The following is an 18699-nucleotide window of genomic DNA, read 5'->3' as shown; positions in this document are numbered from 1 at the left end:
CTTTTTTGTTTAGTTTATAAGTAATGAATTGACTGATATATTAACACTGTAGTAAACTTCGCGTGCAACAATGGTGGTTTTCATATTAGGAAGTAGAATTTTTTTGTACCTCACATGTGTGTAAATGAAGTTTTTACCAATTGATTCATTTATTTTTTTTGAAATCTTTATATTTGTACAAAACACTATACTTGAGTTTCACAATTTATATTTTTAAAATTTCTTCATTCTTAATTATGATTGTTTTTATTCTTAATATCTCAACTTTTTCATAATCAAAATATTAATTGATGTCTAAATTATAATATCAATTTTCGCTGTGCAGCGTATGGGAAAAACGCTAGTAATTATTTATTGGCTTAATTGCACTTTTGGTCCCTCAACTATTGCCTTCTTGCAAAAATCGTCCCCAAACTTCAAAATTAGCAAAAAAACGTCCTCCAACTATACATGTCGTTGCACTTTGGGTCTGTCGTTGCCTTCCGTGAGAAAACTAACGTGAGAAGCTGATGTGGCTCCCTCATACGTGTCTCACGTGACTTTCTTCAGAGAACTTGATGACTGGACAAGTCACATGCTTCTCACGTGACTCTGAAAGGCTCCAACAGTCATCTTCCTCCTCCACCGTCTTCTTCACCATGAAACCATTTTAGAGTCACGTGAGAAGCATGTGACTTGTCCAGTCATCAAGCACTCTGAAGAAAGTCACGTGAGACACGCGTGAGGAAGCCACATCAGCTTCTCACGGAAGGCAAACGACGGACCAAAAGTGCAACGACATGTATAGTTGGAGGACATTTTTTGCTAATTTTAAAGTTTGGGGACGATTTTCACAGGAAGGCAGTAGTTGAGGACCAAAAGTGCAATTAAACCTTATTTATTTTCCAAAAATTGAGTATCATAGAGAACTATCTTTTTTTTTTCTCTGGATACGAAAAACTCAAAACTGACGAGAACAATAAACAAAAGTTTAAAATAGGAGCCACATCAGCTTCTCACGGAAGGCAAACGACAGACCAAAAGTGCAACGACATGTATAGTTGGAGGACATTTTTTGCTAATTTTAAAGTTTAGGGATGATTTTCACAGGAAGGCAGTAGTTGAGGACCAAAAGTGCAATTAAACATTATTTATTTTCCAAAAATTGAGTATCATAGAGAACTATCTCTTTTTTTTTTTTTTTTTCTGGATACGAAAAACACAAAACTGACGAGAACAATAAACAGAAGTTTAAAATAGGATATGATACATCTATATTTAATTATTTATTTAGCGTGTGAAATGAAAGTCTCGAGGAAGCATAACAGGGCAGGCAGTGGGTTTTCATTCTCCCTTTCATTTCTCTCTCGATCAATCAGGTTTTCTACCTATCTATGTCTATCTCTTTCTTCCTTGTTAGGATTTACTTTCCAACTGTTTCTTCTTATTCTCCTTTCCAAACCGATTCAAATTCGCTGTCAATTTATATTTTAAAAAGATTATACGCGATGCGCAATTCTGTTAAATATGTATAGTATCTTGAGACTGTTTTTCTGATTCTCCTCGTATAACTGTGTTCCATTGGGATTTCTTATAGGGTTTATGTGTGTCGTTGGTTTTGGGTTTGGCGTTAATCGGTTAAATTTTGCACTCGTTTTGATCGGAAAATCTGGATCCCTGTAATGCTTTATATTTTGTTCCTATTTAGCATATACATGTCTATCTCGATTCTCAGTAAAATGGAATCGTGCGAGCCAAAATTTATTTTCAGCATTCAATATTTGCTACCGGTGTTTAGGGCTTGTGATTTCGTATGTGAGTTTTCAGATGGAATTACGGAGCTAGAAGGCCATTTCTTTAATTGTTTTCGTTGAGGATTGAGAGCTGTTGGGAGCATTTTTTTGAAGAAATCCAACATTATATCTGAAAACAAGCGATCTATTAATTCTGATTTTCTACCTAGTATTTGCTTTTCATGAATTTGAAATCAGAGCCTAGAGTTCTTCTATTCAGTATGGTTTATCTCTCTAGTGCTTTGAAGAATGGCTGTCAGCTTCATCAGACTTGATAAAGATAAAGAGGGCAGAGGAGGCGAGAAGATACAAGAGGATATGGCTTCTTTCTAGGGAAGTAATGATTTCTTTGAAATGGATGAAACAGAACTGCAAAATCCCTTATTTCTGGATATTAAATCTGAAGATGACAAAATAGAATTCCAAAGAGTTGAAAATCAAAGTTTTGCACCAGAGAAAGGAGAAGGCAGCGGTGTAGTTTTCTCTAGAGAAGCACCACTTATGGGGAAAGAATCAAGAATGTCCACTCCTTACTGTTGCAATGCCAAGAAGCTCAAATCCAGGGCCGTTTCAATAGATTGTGAGTTTGGAAATAATGAGAAAACAGTGGTGGAGAAGAAACTATGTAGGCAAGACAGAATTGAGTTGGGTCGGTTGTTTCAGGATGCAGTGAGTTCCCATAACTGGGAACTTGCTGAAAGTTTGATTTTGGTTGCTGATCCACAAACCCTTAATGATGCCTTGTGTATAACGCTGGATTCCATCTGGTTCTTGACCACAGAGCTAGAGCTCACTGGGATAACAGGATTTATCAGGAAGATCATTGCAAATGGTGCTTATGACTTCACAAGAGCTGCCCTGAGGACTTCATTCCTTGCTTCATGTGTCTCTGCTTGCCAAAGCAGAACAATGAGTCTTGCTGATACGGTTGCTGTAATGGCTCAAAGGTACGAGTTGTCCATATCTGTCATATTTTTTTGTAAACAATGTTTGGGAATAAGCACTTCAACTGCTGTACGATTTATATTTTAATCTTGATTATTCAAGCAAGGCTGAATTCAAAAAATTTCTTCTAGTTCTAAGCTATTAGCTTGTCTATGATTCTATAAGATGTGATATAGGAATGTGTTTTTTATGTTACATGGTAGAGGGGTTTGGATTATGTTGAAACTGTACTGTTTCCGCAATTCCGCTAGAATTTCTGCATATATTGTGACTGGGTAACTGCTTCTCCGCTTTTTGCTAGGTTGCATGAGCGTCTCCAGGAATGCAATGGAGATGAAGTCTTGAAGGCAGAAGCTGGGGCTAAAGTTCAAAAGTTTACTGAATGGGCTTTAAAATGTATAGGCATCCATTCACGACTTCAGAATGAAAGGGATAATGTGATACACAACTCAGCTGTTGAGACTCAGCTCCGGTTATCTGCGTTTAAGACATTCCTTGATCTTGCTGGCAACTGTCTTACAGGGAAGGACTTCAGTGAGGCCTTTGATGCTGCTTGCTTTCCACTTACTCTTTTCTCAAGCTCATTTGATCCAGGTTGGGCATTTGGGGTGTCAGCTACTGTAATCCAAGGGTTGCTAGGCATGTTAGTAGAGGGGGGTGCAGACAATGTCAATCAGTGTTTCTTGGAGGCTTCACGTTTTGGCAGTACAGAACTTGTACGCATACTATTACAGGTAATCTGGCTTTGATCTTTTACTTTTCATTCTTTTCTTTCTCAATCCATCAGTTAATGTTTCTCCAGTCCTTTTAATGGCATTAGCCAACTTCTTTTGTTATGATTTGTTTAAAGCAGCTCTTTTCCATGATGGCTGGAGTCATTTTAATTAAAATGCTGGTGCATTTACCATTTAGTAGCAGTCTGACTATTATTTGGTATCATATCAAAGGATCGTAGAGATATGTTATTTTTTTAATGTTGATGACTTGATGTTATTTTATAAGTAGGTAACCTTCCTATTGCATATATTGGAAGGATTTGGAGGTGAGAGGTTTTGGCATTATCACTATCTTTATATATTCATGTGAAGTGATGTAGTGAATTACTAATTTTAAGTGTTTTCTAATGCAAAGTCTGCTGAAACTTTTTGACTTATGTTTGTGTGGCATGTTGGGAATCTAATTAATGCAGATAGCACAAAGAAATAGCTTGGATGTTGATGTTGACTTGGCGTTGGGCTTTGCCTCCCATTATTGCAAGATAGGCACTATGGAGTGCTTGGTGGAAGAGGGAAATGCCATAGCTTTTTTGGGCCCTTTAATGAGAGCTGCCGAGAGGGGCTGCATGCAAGTTGTTGAGTGGTTTGTGCAGAGGGGTTGCCGAGACATGGAGCTCTGTCTTGCCCTTACAGCAGCCACTTCTAGCTGCCAAGTTCACATTGCTGCTTATCTTCTTCCACATGTACCTCAGCAGGTCCTTGGAGCGCTTAGTGTTGAAATTCTCAAGGCTGCTGGTGAACGCAGTGGTGGCTCTCTTGATGGTGTCGCATTTCTCCTCCAATCTGACTTCTTAGGTGATCCTGCAGCTACTTATGCTGTTGCAGATATTATTGCTAAATCCGAGGACGAGGCTGTTGCTCCAGAGCTGAAAACTTTTCTAAGGGATCACTGGTCAGAAGGAGCTTATATGGAGGGGCTAAGGTTAGGACAAGAACATTACATGAATCTTGTGAGGATCATTAAATGGGGCGAGTCTCCTATTTGCTTAAGAGATCTTCCGGCGCCACTGACAGTGGCAATTGCTTACCTCCCACTTTATAGGGAGTGTGTCAAGGCGGGGGGTTGCTTGTTTTCACAAAGGCTTAGGGGACAACTGGTTGAAGCCGCAAGAAGGCTTGGGGATAGAGTCTTTGATGAAGTGACCCATGGTAGAGAACTAGTGGTGTTTCTGGAGAATCATCTTCCTAACTTTTTGCTCCATCCCCCTCGCACTGCTTAGCTAGATTCAGTTACCATTTTTATGTGTCAAGGCGGGGGGGGGGGGTCAGGAGGCACTTTGCAGGATTTAAACCTATTAATTATTTGGGTAAGTTGCACTTGTTCTGCTCTGTATTTTATAAATCATCTTACATTTAAACATGAAAACAGAATGTCATTTCAAACGAATCTTGAGTCAGGGTGAACAACAGTAAACAAGCATTTTAGGGGTATTTTGTTCTCTAACACTTTTTTTTTTGTTAAAGTTCTCTAACACTTTTGTCGATGTTTTTCATTCCAACACAATTTAACCTATTGTTAAGATCATCAAGTCTTATTCCATTATATTTAAGCATTCAAAACAGAAAATTGATTACAATTCATGGATTGAGAAATGACAACGAAAAGACAACATTTTTTCATGCATGTGAATGTTTGTCCATTTCTAATCTTCAAACATCATTGCAGTTAGGGGTGGGAATAGGCCAGGCCGTTCGTAGGTGCCTATGGTCTAGCCTACCACAGGCATAGGCCAAATTGGTAAATAGGCAAGGCTTATGAAAAGCCTATTTAGTTAAAAAGGTTAGGCTCAGGCTATTCAAAAAGCCTTTTAAGCCTTATAGGCTAGCTTATTTAAGTAAAAATGATTAGTATTTTTATGGTACATTGTAAATATGATTAGTATAAATATATTTTGCCATTGATGATGTCTATATATTAGAAATTTATCATAATATCTTGATATTATTACTTATTGACATTTTTTATATATTTAAGCAAATTGACTTATTTAATGACTCAAAGTTATAAGTCTATTTAGAAATAGATATATAACGTATCTAAATACCTTAAATATGAAGTGTGTTTTTGTACTGACTCTCAGACTCTAAGAAATCAACATAATCTCTCGTTTAGTTTCATCTCTACCTAACTCTTGTTGTGAAACAGACCTTTAAATAGGCTACTAAGTCAGGTCAGACTCGAAAAAAAGTCTTTGATAGGTCACAGGCCAGACTCAAGCCTTAATATTTTTAAACAGGCTAGACCTATTTACGCAAAGCCTACCTAAGCCCAGCGAATTCCCACCCTGCAGTTAGTCACTTTAGGGGATAAACTTCAAAGTTTAGCATATTTTTTTGCTTCTGGCTTCCCGCTTCATTTGCCTTGGATGATCTTAGTTCTCCTTCCTTAGGAAAAATACTAAGCTGCACTAGATTTTTTCCTCACCTTCTAATTTGTTTGTATTTTTTTTTTTGACAGCATAATTTGTTTGTAATTTATGTACTTATAATTAGTTATTTTATCATGATTTCATCTAGATTTTTATTATTAGTTAGAATATACGTTATTAACATGATTAATTTTAAAACACATCCGATAACCACCCAAATAAAAAATAAAGTAAATCTAAGTTATCATCTTTTGTGAAAATAACTAATTAACCATGATCATTCGCGGGCTTGTCTTGTTCTTTTTCTTCGTTTACTAGTATGGAAAAACATGAAATGACTACAAAATAGAATATCTGTGTAAAATATGAGTCTAGCTCACATAACATTATCATGCAAAATCATATAAAACTTGGTTGATTATTTCATTTACGAGAGGTGGCTATTACTAGTCATGCACTCATGCATCATATATCTTTTAAAAATGTATGAACTGGTGGTACATGTCTCATCAGTGAACTACACATATAGAACGATCCACCGAAGGAAATTGAAATCCTTAAACGAAACCATCTCTATTTTCAGTTTCCTCTACCTGCTTGCTCCCTTGTAAACATAAGATTTTGAAAAGAACCAGAAGACAGTCAACTCCACAGCACTAAGAACAGCAAGAAGAGCATAGAAATAATCAAGATGCGCACGATTAAGATTACTAGCAAACCAGCTATCATGGCCATCTTTACTAGTTCCCTTTTGGATGGCAGAGATTAGAAAGCTACTCAGAAAGCTCCCAACCCCAAAAATACTTAGATAAAAGGCAAGACCCACACTTCGCAATTCATCTGGGACTTGATCATAGAAAAACTCTTGCAGACCTACCATTGTAAAGACATCAGCCACTCCAAACAAGACATATTGAGGAATTAACCACCAAATGGTCATAGGAATTGTCACATCTTGCATATCAATTAGCCCATGGTCACGAGCCATTTTGAGTCTTTTCATCTCCACAAAAGCTGCAATTGCCATAGAAATTATAGAAAGAAACATCCCAGTTCCAATTCTCTGGAGCATAGTGATGCCAGAGGGTTTACCAGTAAAAACTCTTGCTAAGGGAACAATAATACGATCATAGACAGGAATGAAAACAACAACGGAGAGGCTGATAAAGGATTGAAGAGTAGCAGCTGGTACATAAAATCCAGGCAAAATTTTCCTGTCCATCGTAACACCTTGTTTGGTAAAGAAGGTAGAAGACTGAGCAAACACAATAGCAAAAATCAAACTCGTAGCCCATATTGGGATAAGCCTGAGAACTGCTTTTGCATCTTCAACCTCTGCAACAGTACAAACTTTCCCCTCTTCCTTTGATCCTTCTGAAGCAATTAATGCTTTGTTCAGGAAACTGCCATATTTAAGAGTAACGTGCAAGCCAAAATTATTTCACATCACAAAATCTAGCAATATATCCACAATATTTTTTTTGACGGACAATATATCCACATTATGATAATCTCATATTAACACTATGGTAGAAAGTTTTCTCCATGAGAAAGTGGTATGGTCCCAAAATTTAATGATAACAAAATATATCACAGGCTACTTCAGTACTTCTAGTGACATATTGAGGAAATTTTTCATCTGTAAACAGAAAGCCATACGAAGATGATGATGCATGTTAGAGAATTCTTTTGATTTATATACCGTTAGTATAAACTTTTTTATGCGCTAGACGATCACACACCAATAAAGATAGAGACTTAAGTTGTATGTACCACTAAAATAAACGAGAGATTATAAGGTATTAACTGCTGATAAGCATTATTGTACTAAGCTTGTTATTTGGCAATGACAAAAGCTGTTAGTAAAATTGATGACAGCATTGAAGATATAAATAACTTCATTTCGAAGTTGCCTGGACAATTAAGAGAATCAAATGAAATATAGAGAGAAAATAGGTGTTCTTACTTGTTAATACAATGATGCTGCTAAGTTAAATTCCATATGATAGATTTAGAAGAGTCCCAAATGTTTCTTATTTTCAAGAATTGAACACAAAAAAATGGAAAAAGAAAAAAGAGTTAAATTGATTGTTACCTAAATTGTTCAGAACCTTGGTAAGGCAGAGTGGCATGATGAGCTTCCTCTTCAATAGAGGTTGGTGAAGGGGTAGTTCGCCAATTGTTTGCGGCAACAATAAAAACCCTACCAATCCTCCTAAAAGGGCCCTGTTGATCCCCGCGGATGCTAAATCGGTAGTTCCAAGTACCGAGTGAGAAAACTATCAATGCAATGAGCATTGCAATGCAAGGGATTCCAAACCCAAGAACCCAACCAACATTATCCTGAACATAATTCAAGATGGAAACAGTGACAAAGAGACCTGCACTAAAGGTAAAATACCACCAATTGAAAAAGGAGCTTCTGGCCTTGCGTTCCTGTGGGTGGTTGGTGTCAAACTGGTCAGCTCCAAAAGCCTGAACACAAGGCTTGTGTCCACCTTGTGCAAGTGCAACAAGATATAGAGAAAAGAAGAACAAGGGAACAACACTAATTGGGGCTCAGAATTGCCAACAGGAAGTGTAGCCGACAACGTCAACAGGCTGAGTGCCTGCATTTCATCCCAATCTTAATGTCAGCCAGATGAGATGAGTTTCGATTTTCCAATCAAAGTTGAGTTGAGACAAGTTTAGAATACCAGAATATAAATAAGCGACGCAATGATGATGGTGCGGTAACGGCCGAGAAAAGAATCAGCAAGAAAAGCACCCAGCAGGGGTAGCAACGAAGCTGTCCCAGACCAGATGTTCACGTTCTCCGCTGCCGTTACCGTCGATTGACCAAGTGGCCCGGTAAAATAATTTATCAGGTTCGAGGTGATTCCGTAGTATGCAAATCTCTCTGCCACTACCACAGCTAGAGAGAAGAGTGAATGAACAAAATAAAATCATCATCATCATCATCATAAGTGAAAATAGAAACCAAACCATGGATATTACAAGTATGGATTATTACTTATAATGAAGCCGGCAGCTTTCCAGCTACCAGAGCTAGACCGTAGGACAGGACGGCCCTTGAAGTCGACCACGCCGTCAACGGTCTCCAACAGCAGCGGAGTTTCAGTTTCATAATCGCCGGAAAGGTCGGAGATGGCCATCTATATCAATTGAGGATAAAATTTCCTAACCTCATGTCACTATTATAAACAAAAATTAACTTTTTAGATTCATTCAATAAATAATGTATGTGGTGATTAAAATGGTGACATCAATCATTTATAAAATATATCTAAAAGCAAACTTTTGCTTATAATAATAACCCGAGTGTGTAGTACGGAAGTTGTGAGAGCAAAACCATTTGCATTCCTATTCTGAATCACAAAGCCAACAGGATTCATCATTACACCCGTGAGGTCACTACTTCAAGATTCACTTATTCCCTAATAATAATATGTTCACAACTCATTTTTTATACACATCATTTTTACCTATTTTTATTTTTATATCTCTCATCTTATCATCTACATCATCTGGTCACATATATAAGTAAAAAAAAGACATTTTAGATTCATTCATTTAATAATTGTATCTAGTCATTAATAATATTTAGATACATTCATTAAATGAATGAACTCAAAATATTTTTTTTGCTTATATATGTCACCGGAGGGTGTATCTCATCTCATATTTTCTCTCTCTTATTTTTTTTTTCTTTCTATCTCTCTCCTCCTTACACCTCTCTCCACCTCAAAGGGCGTGTGAAGAGAACATTATTCTTTATATAATTGGATTGTGACCCTTATAAATTATATAATATTTTTTAAAATAAATATATAATATTATAGGGTAATTTTTTTTTACATCAGAAAGATAAATTGCACTTTTCAGGAATTGATCTCTGAACATTTCTACTCCAACCCATATGTCATCCTAATTCTTACCACTTGAGTTATCATTTTATGAGAATCAAAGGGTAATACTGAAAAAGAAAAAGAAGACAATATTTTTCCAAATGTAAAAAAATCTAATATTTAATAGAGCTTAATGGTAAAGTAGTTTTACACTGACAACCAATCACAGTATGAAACATAAGAGAACCTCGTACATTGCTTTAAATTTTAATTAAAATAAAAATATATTTTCTAATTTAGCGAAATTCAATGAGATTGTATGTAAAAAAACTTACTTGTTTCTATTTATTACTTGGCATGCTTACACTTTCGACAACTTTTTCAACTATTGGCTTTTCTAGAGTCTGAAATCACACATAGAATTAGTTTGTCCACCCGGTCTTCCGGGACAGCCCAAGGCCCATGTGGCCCAAGTAAGAGTTTTAGGTAAAAAAAAATTACTAAGTAAAATATGTCTCTCATTTATGTGATAAGTTCTCTCATTTATGTGATAAGTCCAATAGTCTTTTTGTAAAGAAGACATCAAATAAAAATTAAGGTCCCAATTCAAAAAATCAAGTCCAATAGATTAATCACGTCTCAACAATAAAGCTTTATTATCAAATTGATTATGATAATTTAATTAATTATTTTACATCTCTAAAAACTCAAATTTTTTTTAATAAAAAATTATTTTGACGTAAAAAGTTTTAATAAAAAAAATATTTTTTAAGTAAAAACGCTCCACATTAGAATTTGCTTTAGGTCATATTTAGTGTTGGGTCAGCCTTACTGATCCCTTAGTTCCATACTAAAACTAACAATCATGTATTACTTAACTGTTATAATGCACTTACTCTAATTTATGCATGTGTGTATTTTGCGCTACAACTACTCCCAAGAAGCTATGCAAATGGCTCAAGGAAAACAACAGCGAAAAGGAAAAACATGTGATATTTAAAATAAAATACATGTATAAATTGATAACACATAAGGCATGGAAGAGATGATTATGCTAAATTGATAACACATAAATAAGATTTATTGATTTTTTTTTATGGATTTATTGCAAATAATTTTTTATAGGGACTCAATTTAATTCCTTTTGAAAGTTAGAGATTAAAATATATTTAAGCCTGTAAAGTAATATGAGGAGTGCTAAGAGCATCCACATTTGTGGTTTCATAATTACACTAGTTCTTAACCTTAAGGGCTCGTTTGACACACCGCGTATTAGATATGATAATATAAGTTTATACAATACATTATGGACTTATCCATTGTTTGGTGCTAACATTGTATTGTATAAGCTCATACATCAATCCCCTCGTATACACTAAAATGATGAATAAGGCATGATAAGAGTGTGATGTATAAGCCACAACCACAACCCTCCACCACACCACCCTCCATCATTTCTACCACCACTTTCCACCACCGCCCTCCACCACCACCGCTGCCCCCGCCACCACCACTGGCACCACTGTCGTCATCATCACTATTGCCGCTGTCATCACCACCCACCAGTGCCACCACCATCATCACCGTTACCAGTAGCGGAGCCAGGGATTTTTGAGAGCCTGGACAAAGTTAAGTCTAAGATTACTACCTACAGCTAACGTCTGACTCATGGTTTTAAATTGCAGTTGTGGGTGCTGCAGTGTTGCGGCGTAAATAGTTTGTTATAATGACAACTATGTTAACAACACTATTTTTCTAATCCTCTCTTCATTAAGCTTTATTGGAGTGAAAATGAGATGAAAGATTAATTGAAGAAATATAAGATGAAAGAATATATAATGAAAATAAGGTGATTTTATAAAGTTGTTTGAATTGAGAGAAAGTGAGTATGAGATAGAAGGAAAGAAAACAAACTTTTTATAAAAAAAATTAAGTTAAGATAGAATCGATATACTAGAATACTTATATAGTCATAAATATCCATTATATCATTTTCATAAATAATTATACTAGAATACTCATAATATTTATTTTATTATTGATTTGTCATAAATAATTTCATTCCGTTAAATCATTTTCTTATATAGGTTTTTTTTTTCTACTTTTGGTCAATGATTGATTCATTAGAGAATGAGCCTAGCCCATATAAACAGCAACACCAAAGGGGTAAAAAAACTAGGTCAACAAGACACATAGTGGCCCAAACACTATTAATTTGTGCAGAAAAAAAGAATGCAAAAAAGACATTTGAACGGCTGGCCCATTAGACATTTCATGACCTAAATTACTAAATGTCATCATGTTTTGAAACGCCGCACATCATCATCAAGACATGTCTATCTTTAACCTTTTTCTTTTCAATTGGCTTGCTACATGCAACTTTTGCAGACCTTTCTTATGGCCTCTACATGCGTCCTTGGGGCTGCCAGAATCATGGCCACCGTGAGCCCCCACGGTGGATCTGCCCTCTCCTTCTTTGCAACGACGCCACAAAATGCCCTTGCAGCCCTAAAATTTTCCCCTGCAAACTTGTGGCACTGCCCCATCTGAAGAAGGAGTCAAGCCAGGGAGCCCGGGCAAGGCCCAGGGTCGCCGGGCGGGGGCTCCGCCACTGACCATTACCTTCCACCACCTACGCCGCCACCACCACCGCAACCGCCCCCGCCACTGTAAGATCTGGATAGTTTATGCGATTAGTTAACTAGTTATTTATTGATTTAAGAGCGATAAACACTATTAAGCTTAAGTTGATGTGTCTATTGTGCCTTGTGTGTTATATTATTATGATCGTATAATTGCACTTTTGCTCCCTGATCTTTCACCTTTGTGCGATTTACCTCCCTCATCTTTAAAATGAGCGAATTCCCTCCCTCTTCTATTAATATGTGCGATTTAGGCCCTTCCGTTAGTTAGCCGTCCAATTACTAACGGCGGTTGCTATTTTCACCCTCCCTTTTACTAACCACACCCCCATATCAGAAATAAAATAAAAAAATAATAATAAAATGGAGGTAAATCGCACAAAGGTGAAAGATCAGGGGGCAAAAGTGCAATTAAGCCAAAAAATAAATGAAATAAATGAAATAAATTAAATACAATTAATAGAAAATAAAAAAAACAAAAAAAATATTTTTATAAAAATCAAAGAAAAAATAATAAAATAAATGAAATAAGTTAAATACAAATAATAGAAAATGAAAAAACATTTTTATAAAATAAAAAAAAAAACTGAAAAAAATATTTTTATAAAAATCAAAGAAAAAAATGTTTTTATAAAATCAAAGAAAATAAAATATTTTTTTTAATTGAAGATAGAAATTTAAAAATAAAATAAAAGAATAATTATTTTTAATTTAGTGTAGGTGGTGCAAATAGAAACAAATTCTTCTTTTATTTTATTTTTAAATTTCTATCTTCAATTAAAAAAAATATGTTATTTTCTTTGATTTTATAAAAACATTTTTTTCTTTGATTTTTATAAAAAAAATTCAGTTTTTTCTTTGATTTTATAAAAATATTTTTTCATTTTCTATTAATTGTATTTAACTTATTTCATTTATTTTATTATTTTTTCTTTGATTTTTATAAAAATATTTTTTCATTTTTTTTAATTTATAATTTTTTTTTATTTTCTATTAATTTTATTTGATTTATTTCGTTTATTTTTTATTTTTTTATTTTTATTTCTGATAAGGGGGTGTGGTTAGTAAAAGGGGGGTGAAAATAGCAACCACCGTTAGCAATTGGACGGCTAACTAACGGAAGGGCCTAAATCACACATATTAATAGAAGAGGGAGGGAATTCGCTCATTTTAAAGATGAGGGAGGTAAATCGCACAAAAATGAAAGATTAGGGAGCAAAAGTGCAATTAAGCCTTATTATTATTATCCATTTTTCTTAAAGAAAAAGAAAAAAATAAGGGACCAATTCTGTTTGTGTGAGAAGAATAGAAAATGAAAAAAAAAAGAGAAGAAAGTAACAACTTGAGTTACGTGATTTATATATGTATATATAACTTGTTAACGTTTCTTGATCACTTCAACTTGCTCAAAGTGATCTTAAATTATATCATATAGTTCCTCAAAATTTTTAAGATGATGATTCATCTTCCTAATATTTTTTCTATAGCTTTATGAGCGAAATCCTACACTACCTGTTAGAATCTAATAGAATATTAGATTAGAATATTCTTTATTTATTTACCAATGTAATTACGCATGTAATCAAATTTAAATTTGTTTAGCTTTTATTATTAGTCAACCATGCAATTGTATAAATAGGGTGTTTACCCATCAATAATATTAACGAAATACAATTCTTTCATGGTATGAGAGCTTATCCTAAATCCATTTGTTGTGTAGACCTCCCATATTTAGGCCACCCGTTTCATTCCACGCTCTAGAAGACCAACTCTGGGCGTGAGAGAGTGTGTTAGAGTCCCACATTGGCTAGAGATATGACCAATCAAGTGCTTATATATGGTTGTGCAAACCTCAACTCTTGAGCTAGCTTTTGGGTTGAGTCATGCCTCCTAATATGGTATCAGAGCTTATCCTAGATCCATTTGTTGTGGAGACCTCCCATATTTGGGTCACCCGTTTCATTCCACGCTCCAGAAGGCCAACCCTGGGCGTGAGAGGGTGTGTTAGAGTCTCACATTGGCTAGAGATGTGGTCAATCAAGTGCTTATATATGGTTGTGCAAACCTCAACTCTTGAGCTAGTTTTTGAGTTGAGTTAAACATCCTAATATGGTATCAGAAGCTAGTTCCGATCCTATGACCTAGTTTTTATTTTTATGTTTTTTAAATTATTTTTTTTTCTTTCGCATGCGCCGCCGCATCACCTGCAATCCTCTCTGATCCGTGTCGCACACCACAGGTGCAGCAGATCCAGATTGCGAAGAAGACCCGACCCGGAAAACCTAGGTCTCCCTTTCTCTCTCTTGCCCGCGAACCAGACCGATTCCAGCGGCCCAGTGTCACTCGGATTCACCAAACTGGTTCGCCCATACCAGTGAACCAATCCGGTTCACCCAGACATCAGCAAAAAAAAACCCAACTTTATTTTTATTTTTATTTTTTCCCTACTACATCCTATGGCAGATTGCACTCTGATCCCGGCTCTCCGACGCCAACGGTTGTTCCTTACGCCCATGATGGTTCCTCCTCTTCAAGTCACTGAAAGTTTTCTCCGGCCGCTCTCACGCTTGAAGAGTAGTTTATTTTCACGACAGGCCTACCTCGAGTCATTTTTGGTGATTTTCGTTCCAGTGCATCAATGAACCTCCCGCTTCGACTGCGGGGATGTGTTAGAATATAATAGAATATTAGATTAGAATATTCTCTATTTAATTACCGATGTAATTTCGCATGTAATCAGGATTAGATTTGTTTAGCTTTTATTATTAGTCAACCATGTAATTGTATAAATATGATGTTTACCCATCAATAATATTCACAGAATACAATTCATTCACTACCAAAATCATCTCATTACATATATATTCACCTTCATCACTAGTATATTATTTTTTCTTCAATTTTTCCCTTGTGTGGCAGAGAACCACGGTCACAGAGTGTCATTAAGCATGAAACTTCAATTCCCATGGTGAGTCATAAGTCTATTGAAGCATGACACTTCAATTTTAATGCTGAATCCTTTTGCCTATTTAGATGACACACACCCTATCATGAATCATCACTTTACAGCTCTTGCTTCTTGCATGTGTACATCTAGCTCCACGTCCAGCTTCTGCATGTCTACCTCTAGTTATTGCATTGTTACCTCACTCTTAAGCATTGTGTGGGGAAACACATGGAAGCAATTGATTTACACACACACACACACAAAGTTTTGTTTTTATACATTACTAACAAATAACACTAGTTGTGAGTGAGTTAGTTTTTGGTGAAAATTCTTGAGTCTTAGAGAGCGGAAGCTAGGATCTTGGAGCATTAGCATTTACGAAAGCGAATAATTTTCTAAGATCTCAAAGTTCACGAGATTCGCAACTTCTCTGAACTACTACTACTCACGAAGTTAAGGGTAACTCAGTATAGAAGCGTCATTGAGTCTTGCATGCTTTTAATTGAACTGCTTGTGATTGAGATGAAGATGTTTAGTTTGATTGCGAAGTTGGCATCACCACTGCCACCTCTACAACCACCACCCTCCATAGCTATTATCGCAGCCACCTTGACCGCCACAGCCATCTTTACCACCCATTAACACCATTTTCATTTTTATAATATATATCATTATTCAATATTTCACAAAACATAAGTTTATATTAATTTAAACGAAATGAAAAATTATACAGTGTGTCACCAAACGCTGTATAGTATTAAAATTTTATCAGGCCTAATACAATCAGACTTAATATTATTAGGCCTAATATTATACAACATTCCAAACACCCTTAAGCAACATTGCTAATTTTTTCTTTCCATTGAAGCATACTTAGGTGAAATCTTTGGTTGCTTAGTGTAATTGCATATGATTTATGATTAAAAACAACTTTTTTCTCTCCTTCATTAACAATTCATTCTAACTAAAGCATTAGGTATAAAAAAAAATCTATGGGCTGCTTATAAAAAAAACCACATTTAAGTAAAATATGAATAATTTGCTTAAATCTTATTTGCAATTTAGGGCTCACAAAAATAGTGTTAAGCAATCATATTTATGGACTCTCTAACAACTTTTACTTGACTATCTCATTTATTCTTTGAATATACTTGTTAATTATCTACGAAAAAAAAATATACTTGTTAATTGTTATCATCATTCCCGTAACTATTCAAGATTTATCAAAATGAAGTCTAGTTAAAAAAAAATGAAGTCTTTCATGTTAAAAAGAAAATGAAGTCCTTCATTACATAATAAAGTTCATGTTGGCCTGACTTTTTTTGTAAATCTGGCCAATTTTTTGGAGAAGATTTTCACTTTTGTTTGGCTAGGGATGCTAGTAATTACTGATTATTTTTGAAAAGTCGCCGAAGAAATTATCAACGAGATTAATGCCTACGGTTTTTTGGCTGTTAGTTATTAAACATTATCGGCTGTCAATAGTTAGACATTATTGATGACTTTTGACAGTCAATAATCAACTTTTTTTTTGTAACTAGAGGAAGATTTAGAGAATAATTTTAAGGGTTCGGATTTCAGGCTCCAAAATTAGAGGCTGTGTTTGATCGGTGATCAACCTTAATTTCATTTTTTAATTTTTTTTTCTAAAAATTATTAATTTACATTAAAACTTAATTAATGAATAGATCTCAATTTAATTTAATTAATCAGTTGCTGAAGCTCATTTCATCATCGCACATCCACCGCCTTACCTCCGTCGCGGCGGCTCCGGTGCTCCGACCAATAACAGAAAAAAACCTTTCTACTTTCTTTCATTTAGGAAAATAAATCTGGGTTAAAAAAACATACAAATCTGGATCTCACCAACCTCATTCAACTGCCCATAAACTACCCATTCAAGAGTCCATCTCCAGATCTACTTTTTCATTTTACTTTGTTCATCCTCATTCACAACTCAATTTATCTCACTCATGACTCAACCATGAAATTTCTTCTTTTTTCAAATCGTAGAATACCCATCAAAAGCCATTCTTCTGGAAGGTTGGATCCCTTTTTGTTCAACCTCCGCCGCTCATAAATCATCAAAAGCCAAATCATTGTTAACCAATAAGTGGCATTTTGATTATGAGCAAACCCAACAAGAGATATTAAAAGCCAAGCATCAGACTTGCTTATTCTGTTGATTACAAGAAGAGGGAGAAGAAAAACATGGAGATCGCTCCCTCTCCACTTAAACCACCACTCCTACCCTCTCTTTCCTCCGCCGCTACCGCCCTCTCTTTCCTCCCCACCATCCCCTCCGGCCGCTCGCTCTCCACCCGGGCCACCACCACACTCTCCCTTGTTTCAAATCGCACGCCGCCGCTGCATTTTGGATCTCAAGCCTCAAAAGGTTGAACCTTTCTTCTTCTAAGGCCAAAATCTGTGTTTGAATCTGATAAAGAAGAAGATCTATGTTTGAAACTGATTAAGAAGATGATAAGGTGAATCATGAGAATGAATGAATGAATTTCTGAATTTGAGTTGTTAGGGAAGAAGATGAAGAAGATTAAATTTTTATTAACTTAAACCGTTTATTACAATTTTATAATTATTTTTTATTTTAAAAAAAAGCGAAGGGTGATAGCAGGTAAAAAACGAGCTCCAAAATTGGAGTCCGAAAAATAGGGCTCCACCATAGCGGGACCCTAATTTTAATACACAATTAGTGTAAAATTGTTTTACATTGAGGTCAACTTATGCTATGCCACATAAGACAAACACTTCATTTCTTTTTGAGTAAAGTACACTCACCCCCTCAAGTTTTGTTAGAATAACACTCCACTCCATTCTTATCTAAAATCTACACCCCACCCCATTTTATATAGAGGCAAATTTAGTGACGAAAAATATTCTTCATTACTAATTAGTTATTATTTAAATTGTTAATCAATAATTTCAAAAAATATTTTCAATATAATCCAATAAATATAAAAATAAAAACATCACAGTCCTCCTCATTCTCTCAATCGCGTTCTTCATCCGTAAATTCACAATGCAAATTCTGCAATAGCACACATGACCGGTTGACAAACCATATCTCGAACATAGTGAAACATGCTTGTGTTTTCATATTTGGTAATAATTCAATTTTAATCAAAATAATCTATTTATACCTCCAATTTTTAAAATTGGATTGTAGACCTAAAAAGTAACACAAATGAGTGAAGAAAATAGAGAAACAAAATTAAGAAATATGAAGTGGATCAGAGGTTATTAGAACCCAACGACGCGGTGGAGCACCGTTTTTAACAAAATCCAACAACATCTTATCCAACAAAGCGTTCGCTCACAACTTAAAGGGGTGAAGTTCACAACAAGTAGTTGAACAAGTAGCTTTGAGGATGTGCGATTCACG

At 35.3% G+C, this 18699-nt stretch overlaps 1 protein-coding gene and 1 pseudogene across 2 annotated transcripts; one reads left to right on the top strand and one right to left on the bottom strand.

The window, feature by feature from the left end:
• Window positions 1–1231: 1231 nt before the first annotated feature.
• Window positions 1232–4924, top strand: LOC130715733 (ankyrin repeat protein SKIP35-like). Of its 2 annotated transcripts, none has more exons than XM_057565849.1 (4): window positions 1232–1358; window positions 2011–2719; window positions 3019–3451; window positions 3907–4924. In XM_057565849.1, exons 2-4 carry the CDS (start codon window positions 2127–2129, stop codon window positions 4711–4713), a joined length of 1833 nt encoding a protein of 610 aa, XP_057421832.1. In that variant the 5' UTR covers window positions 1232–1358; window positions 2011–2126; the 3' UTR covers window positions 4714–4924. The 2 variants fall into 2 exon arrangements, with proteins under 2 accessions (XP_057421832.1, XP_057421831.1); XM_057565848.1 differs by having other exon boundaries at window positions 1236–1358; window positions 1807–2719.
• A 1273-nt stretch (window positions 4925–6197) lies between these two features.
• LOC130715734 (protein NRT1/ PTR FAMILY 5.10-like) lies at window positions 6198–9037 on the bottom strand (annotated as a pseudogene).
• Between the last annotated feature and the right edge of the window lie 9662 nt (window positions 9038–18699).

Source organism: Lotus japonicus, chromosome 4, assembly GCF_012489685.1.
Source record: "Lotus japonicus ecotype B-129 chromosome 4, LjGifu_v1.2".
Taxonomy (NCBI): domain Eukaryota; kingdom Viridiplantae; phylum Streptophyta; class Magnoliopsida; order Fabales; family Fabaceae; genus Lotus; species Lotus japonicus.
The sequence above is the reverse complement of the archived record's forward strand: the minus strand, read 5'-3'. Positions and strand labels throughout refer to the sequence as shown.

Bases quoted from the DNA above. Each gene is read 5' to 3' on its own strand.
- LOC130715733 (XM_057565849.1), top strand. From the start codon at position 2,127: ATGGATGAAACAGAACTGCAAAATCCCTTATTTCTGGATATTAAATCT. The intron at 2,720-3,018 runs GTACGAGTTGTC...GCTTTTTGCTAG, and splicing joins GTTGCTGTAATGGCTCAAAG to GTTGCATGAGCGTCTCCAGG. The intron at 3,452-3,906 runs GTAATCTGGCTT...TAATTAATGCAG, and splicing joins TTGTACGCATACTATTACAG to ATAGCACAAAGAAATAGCTT.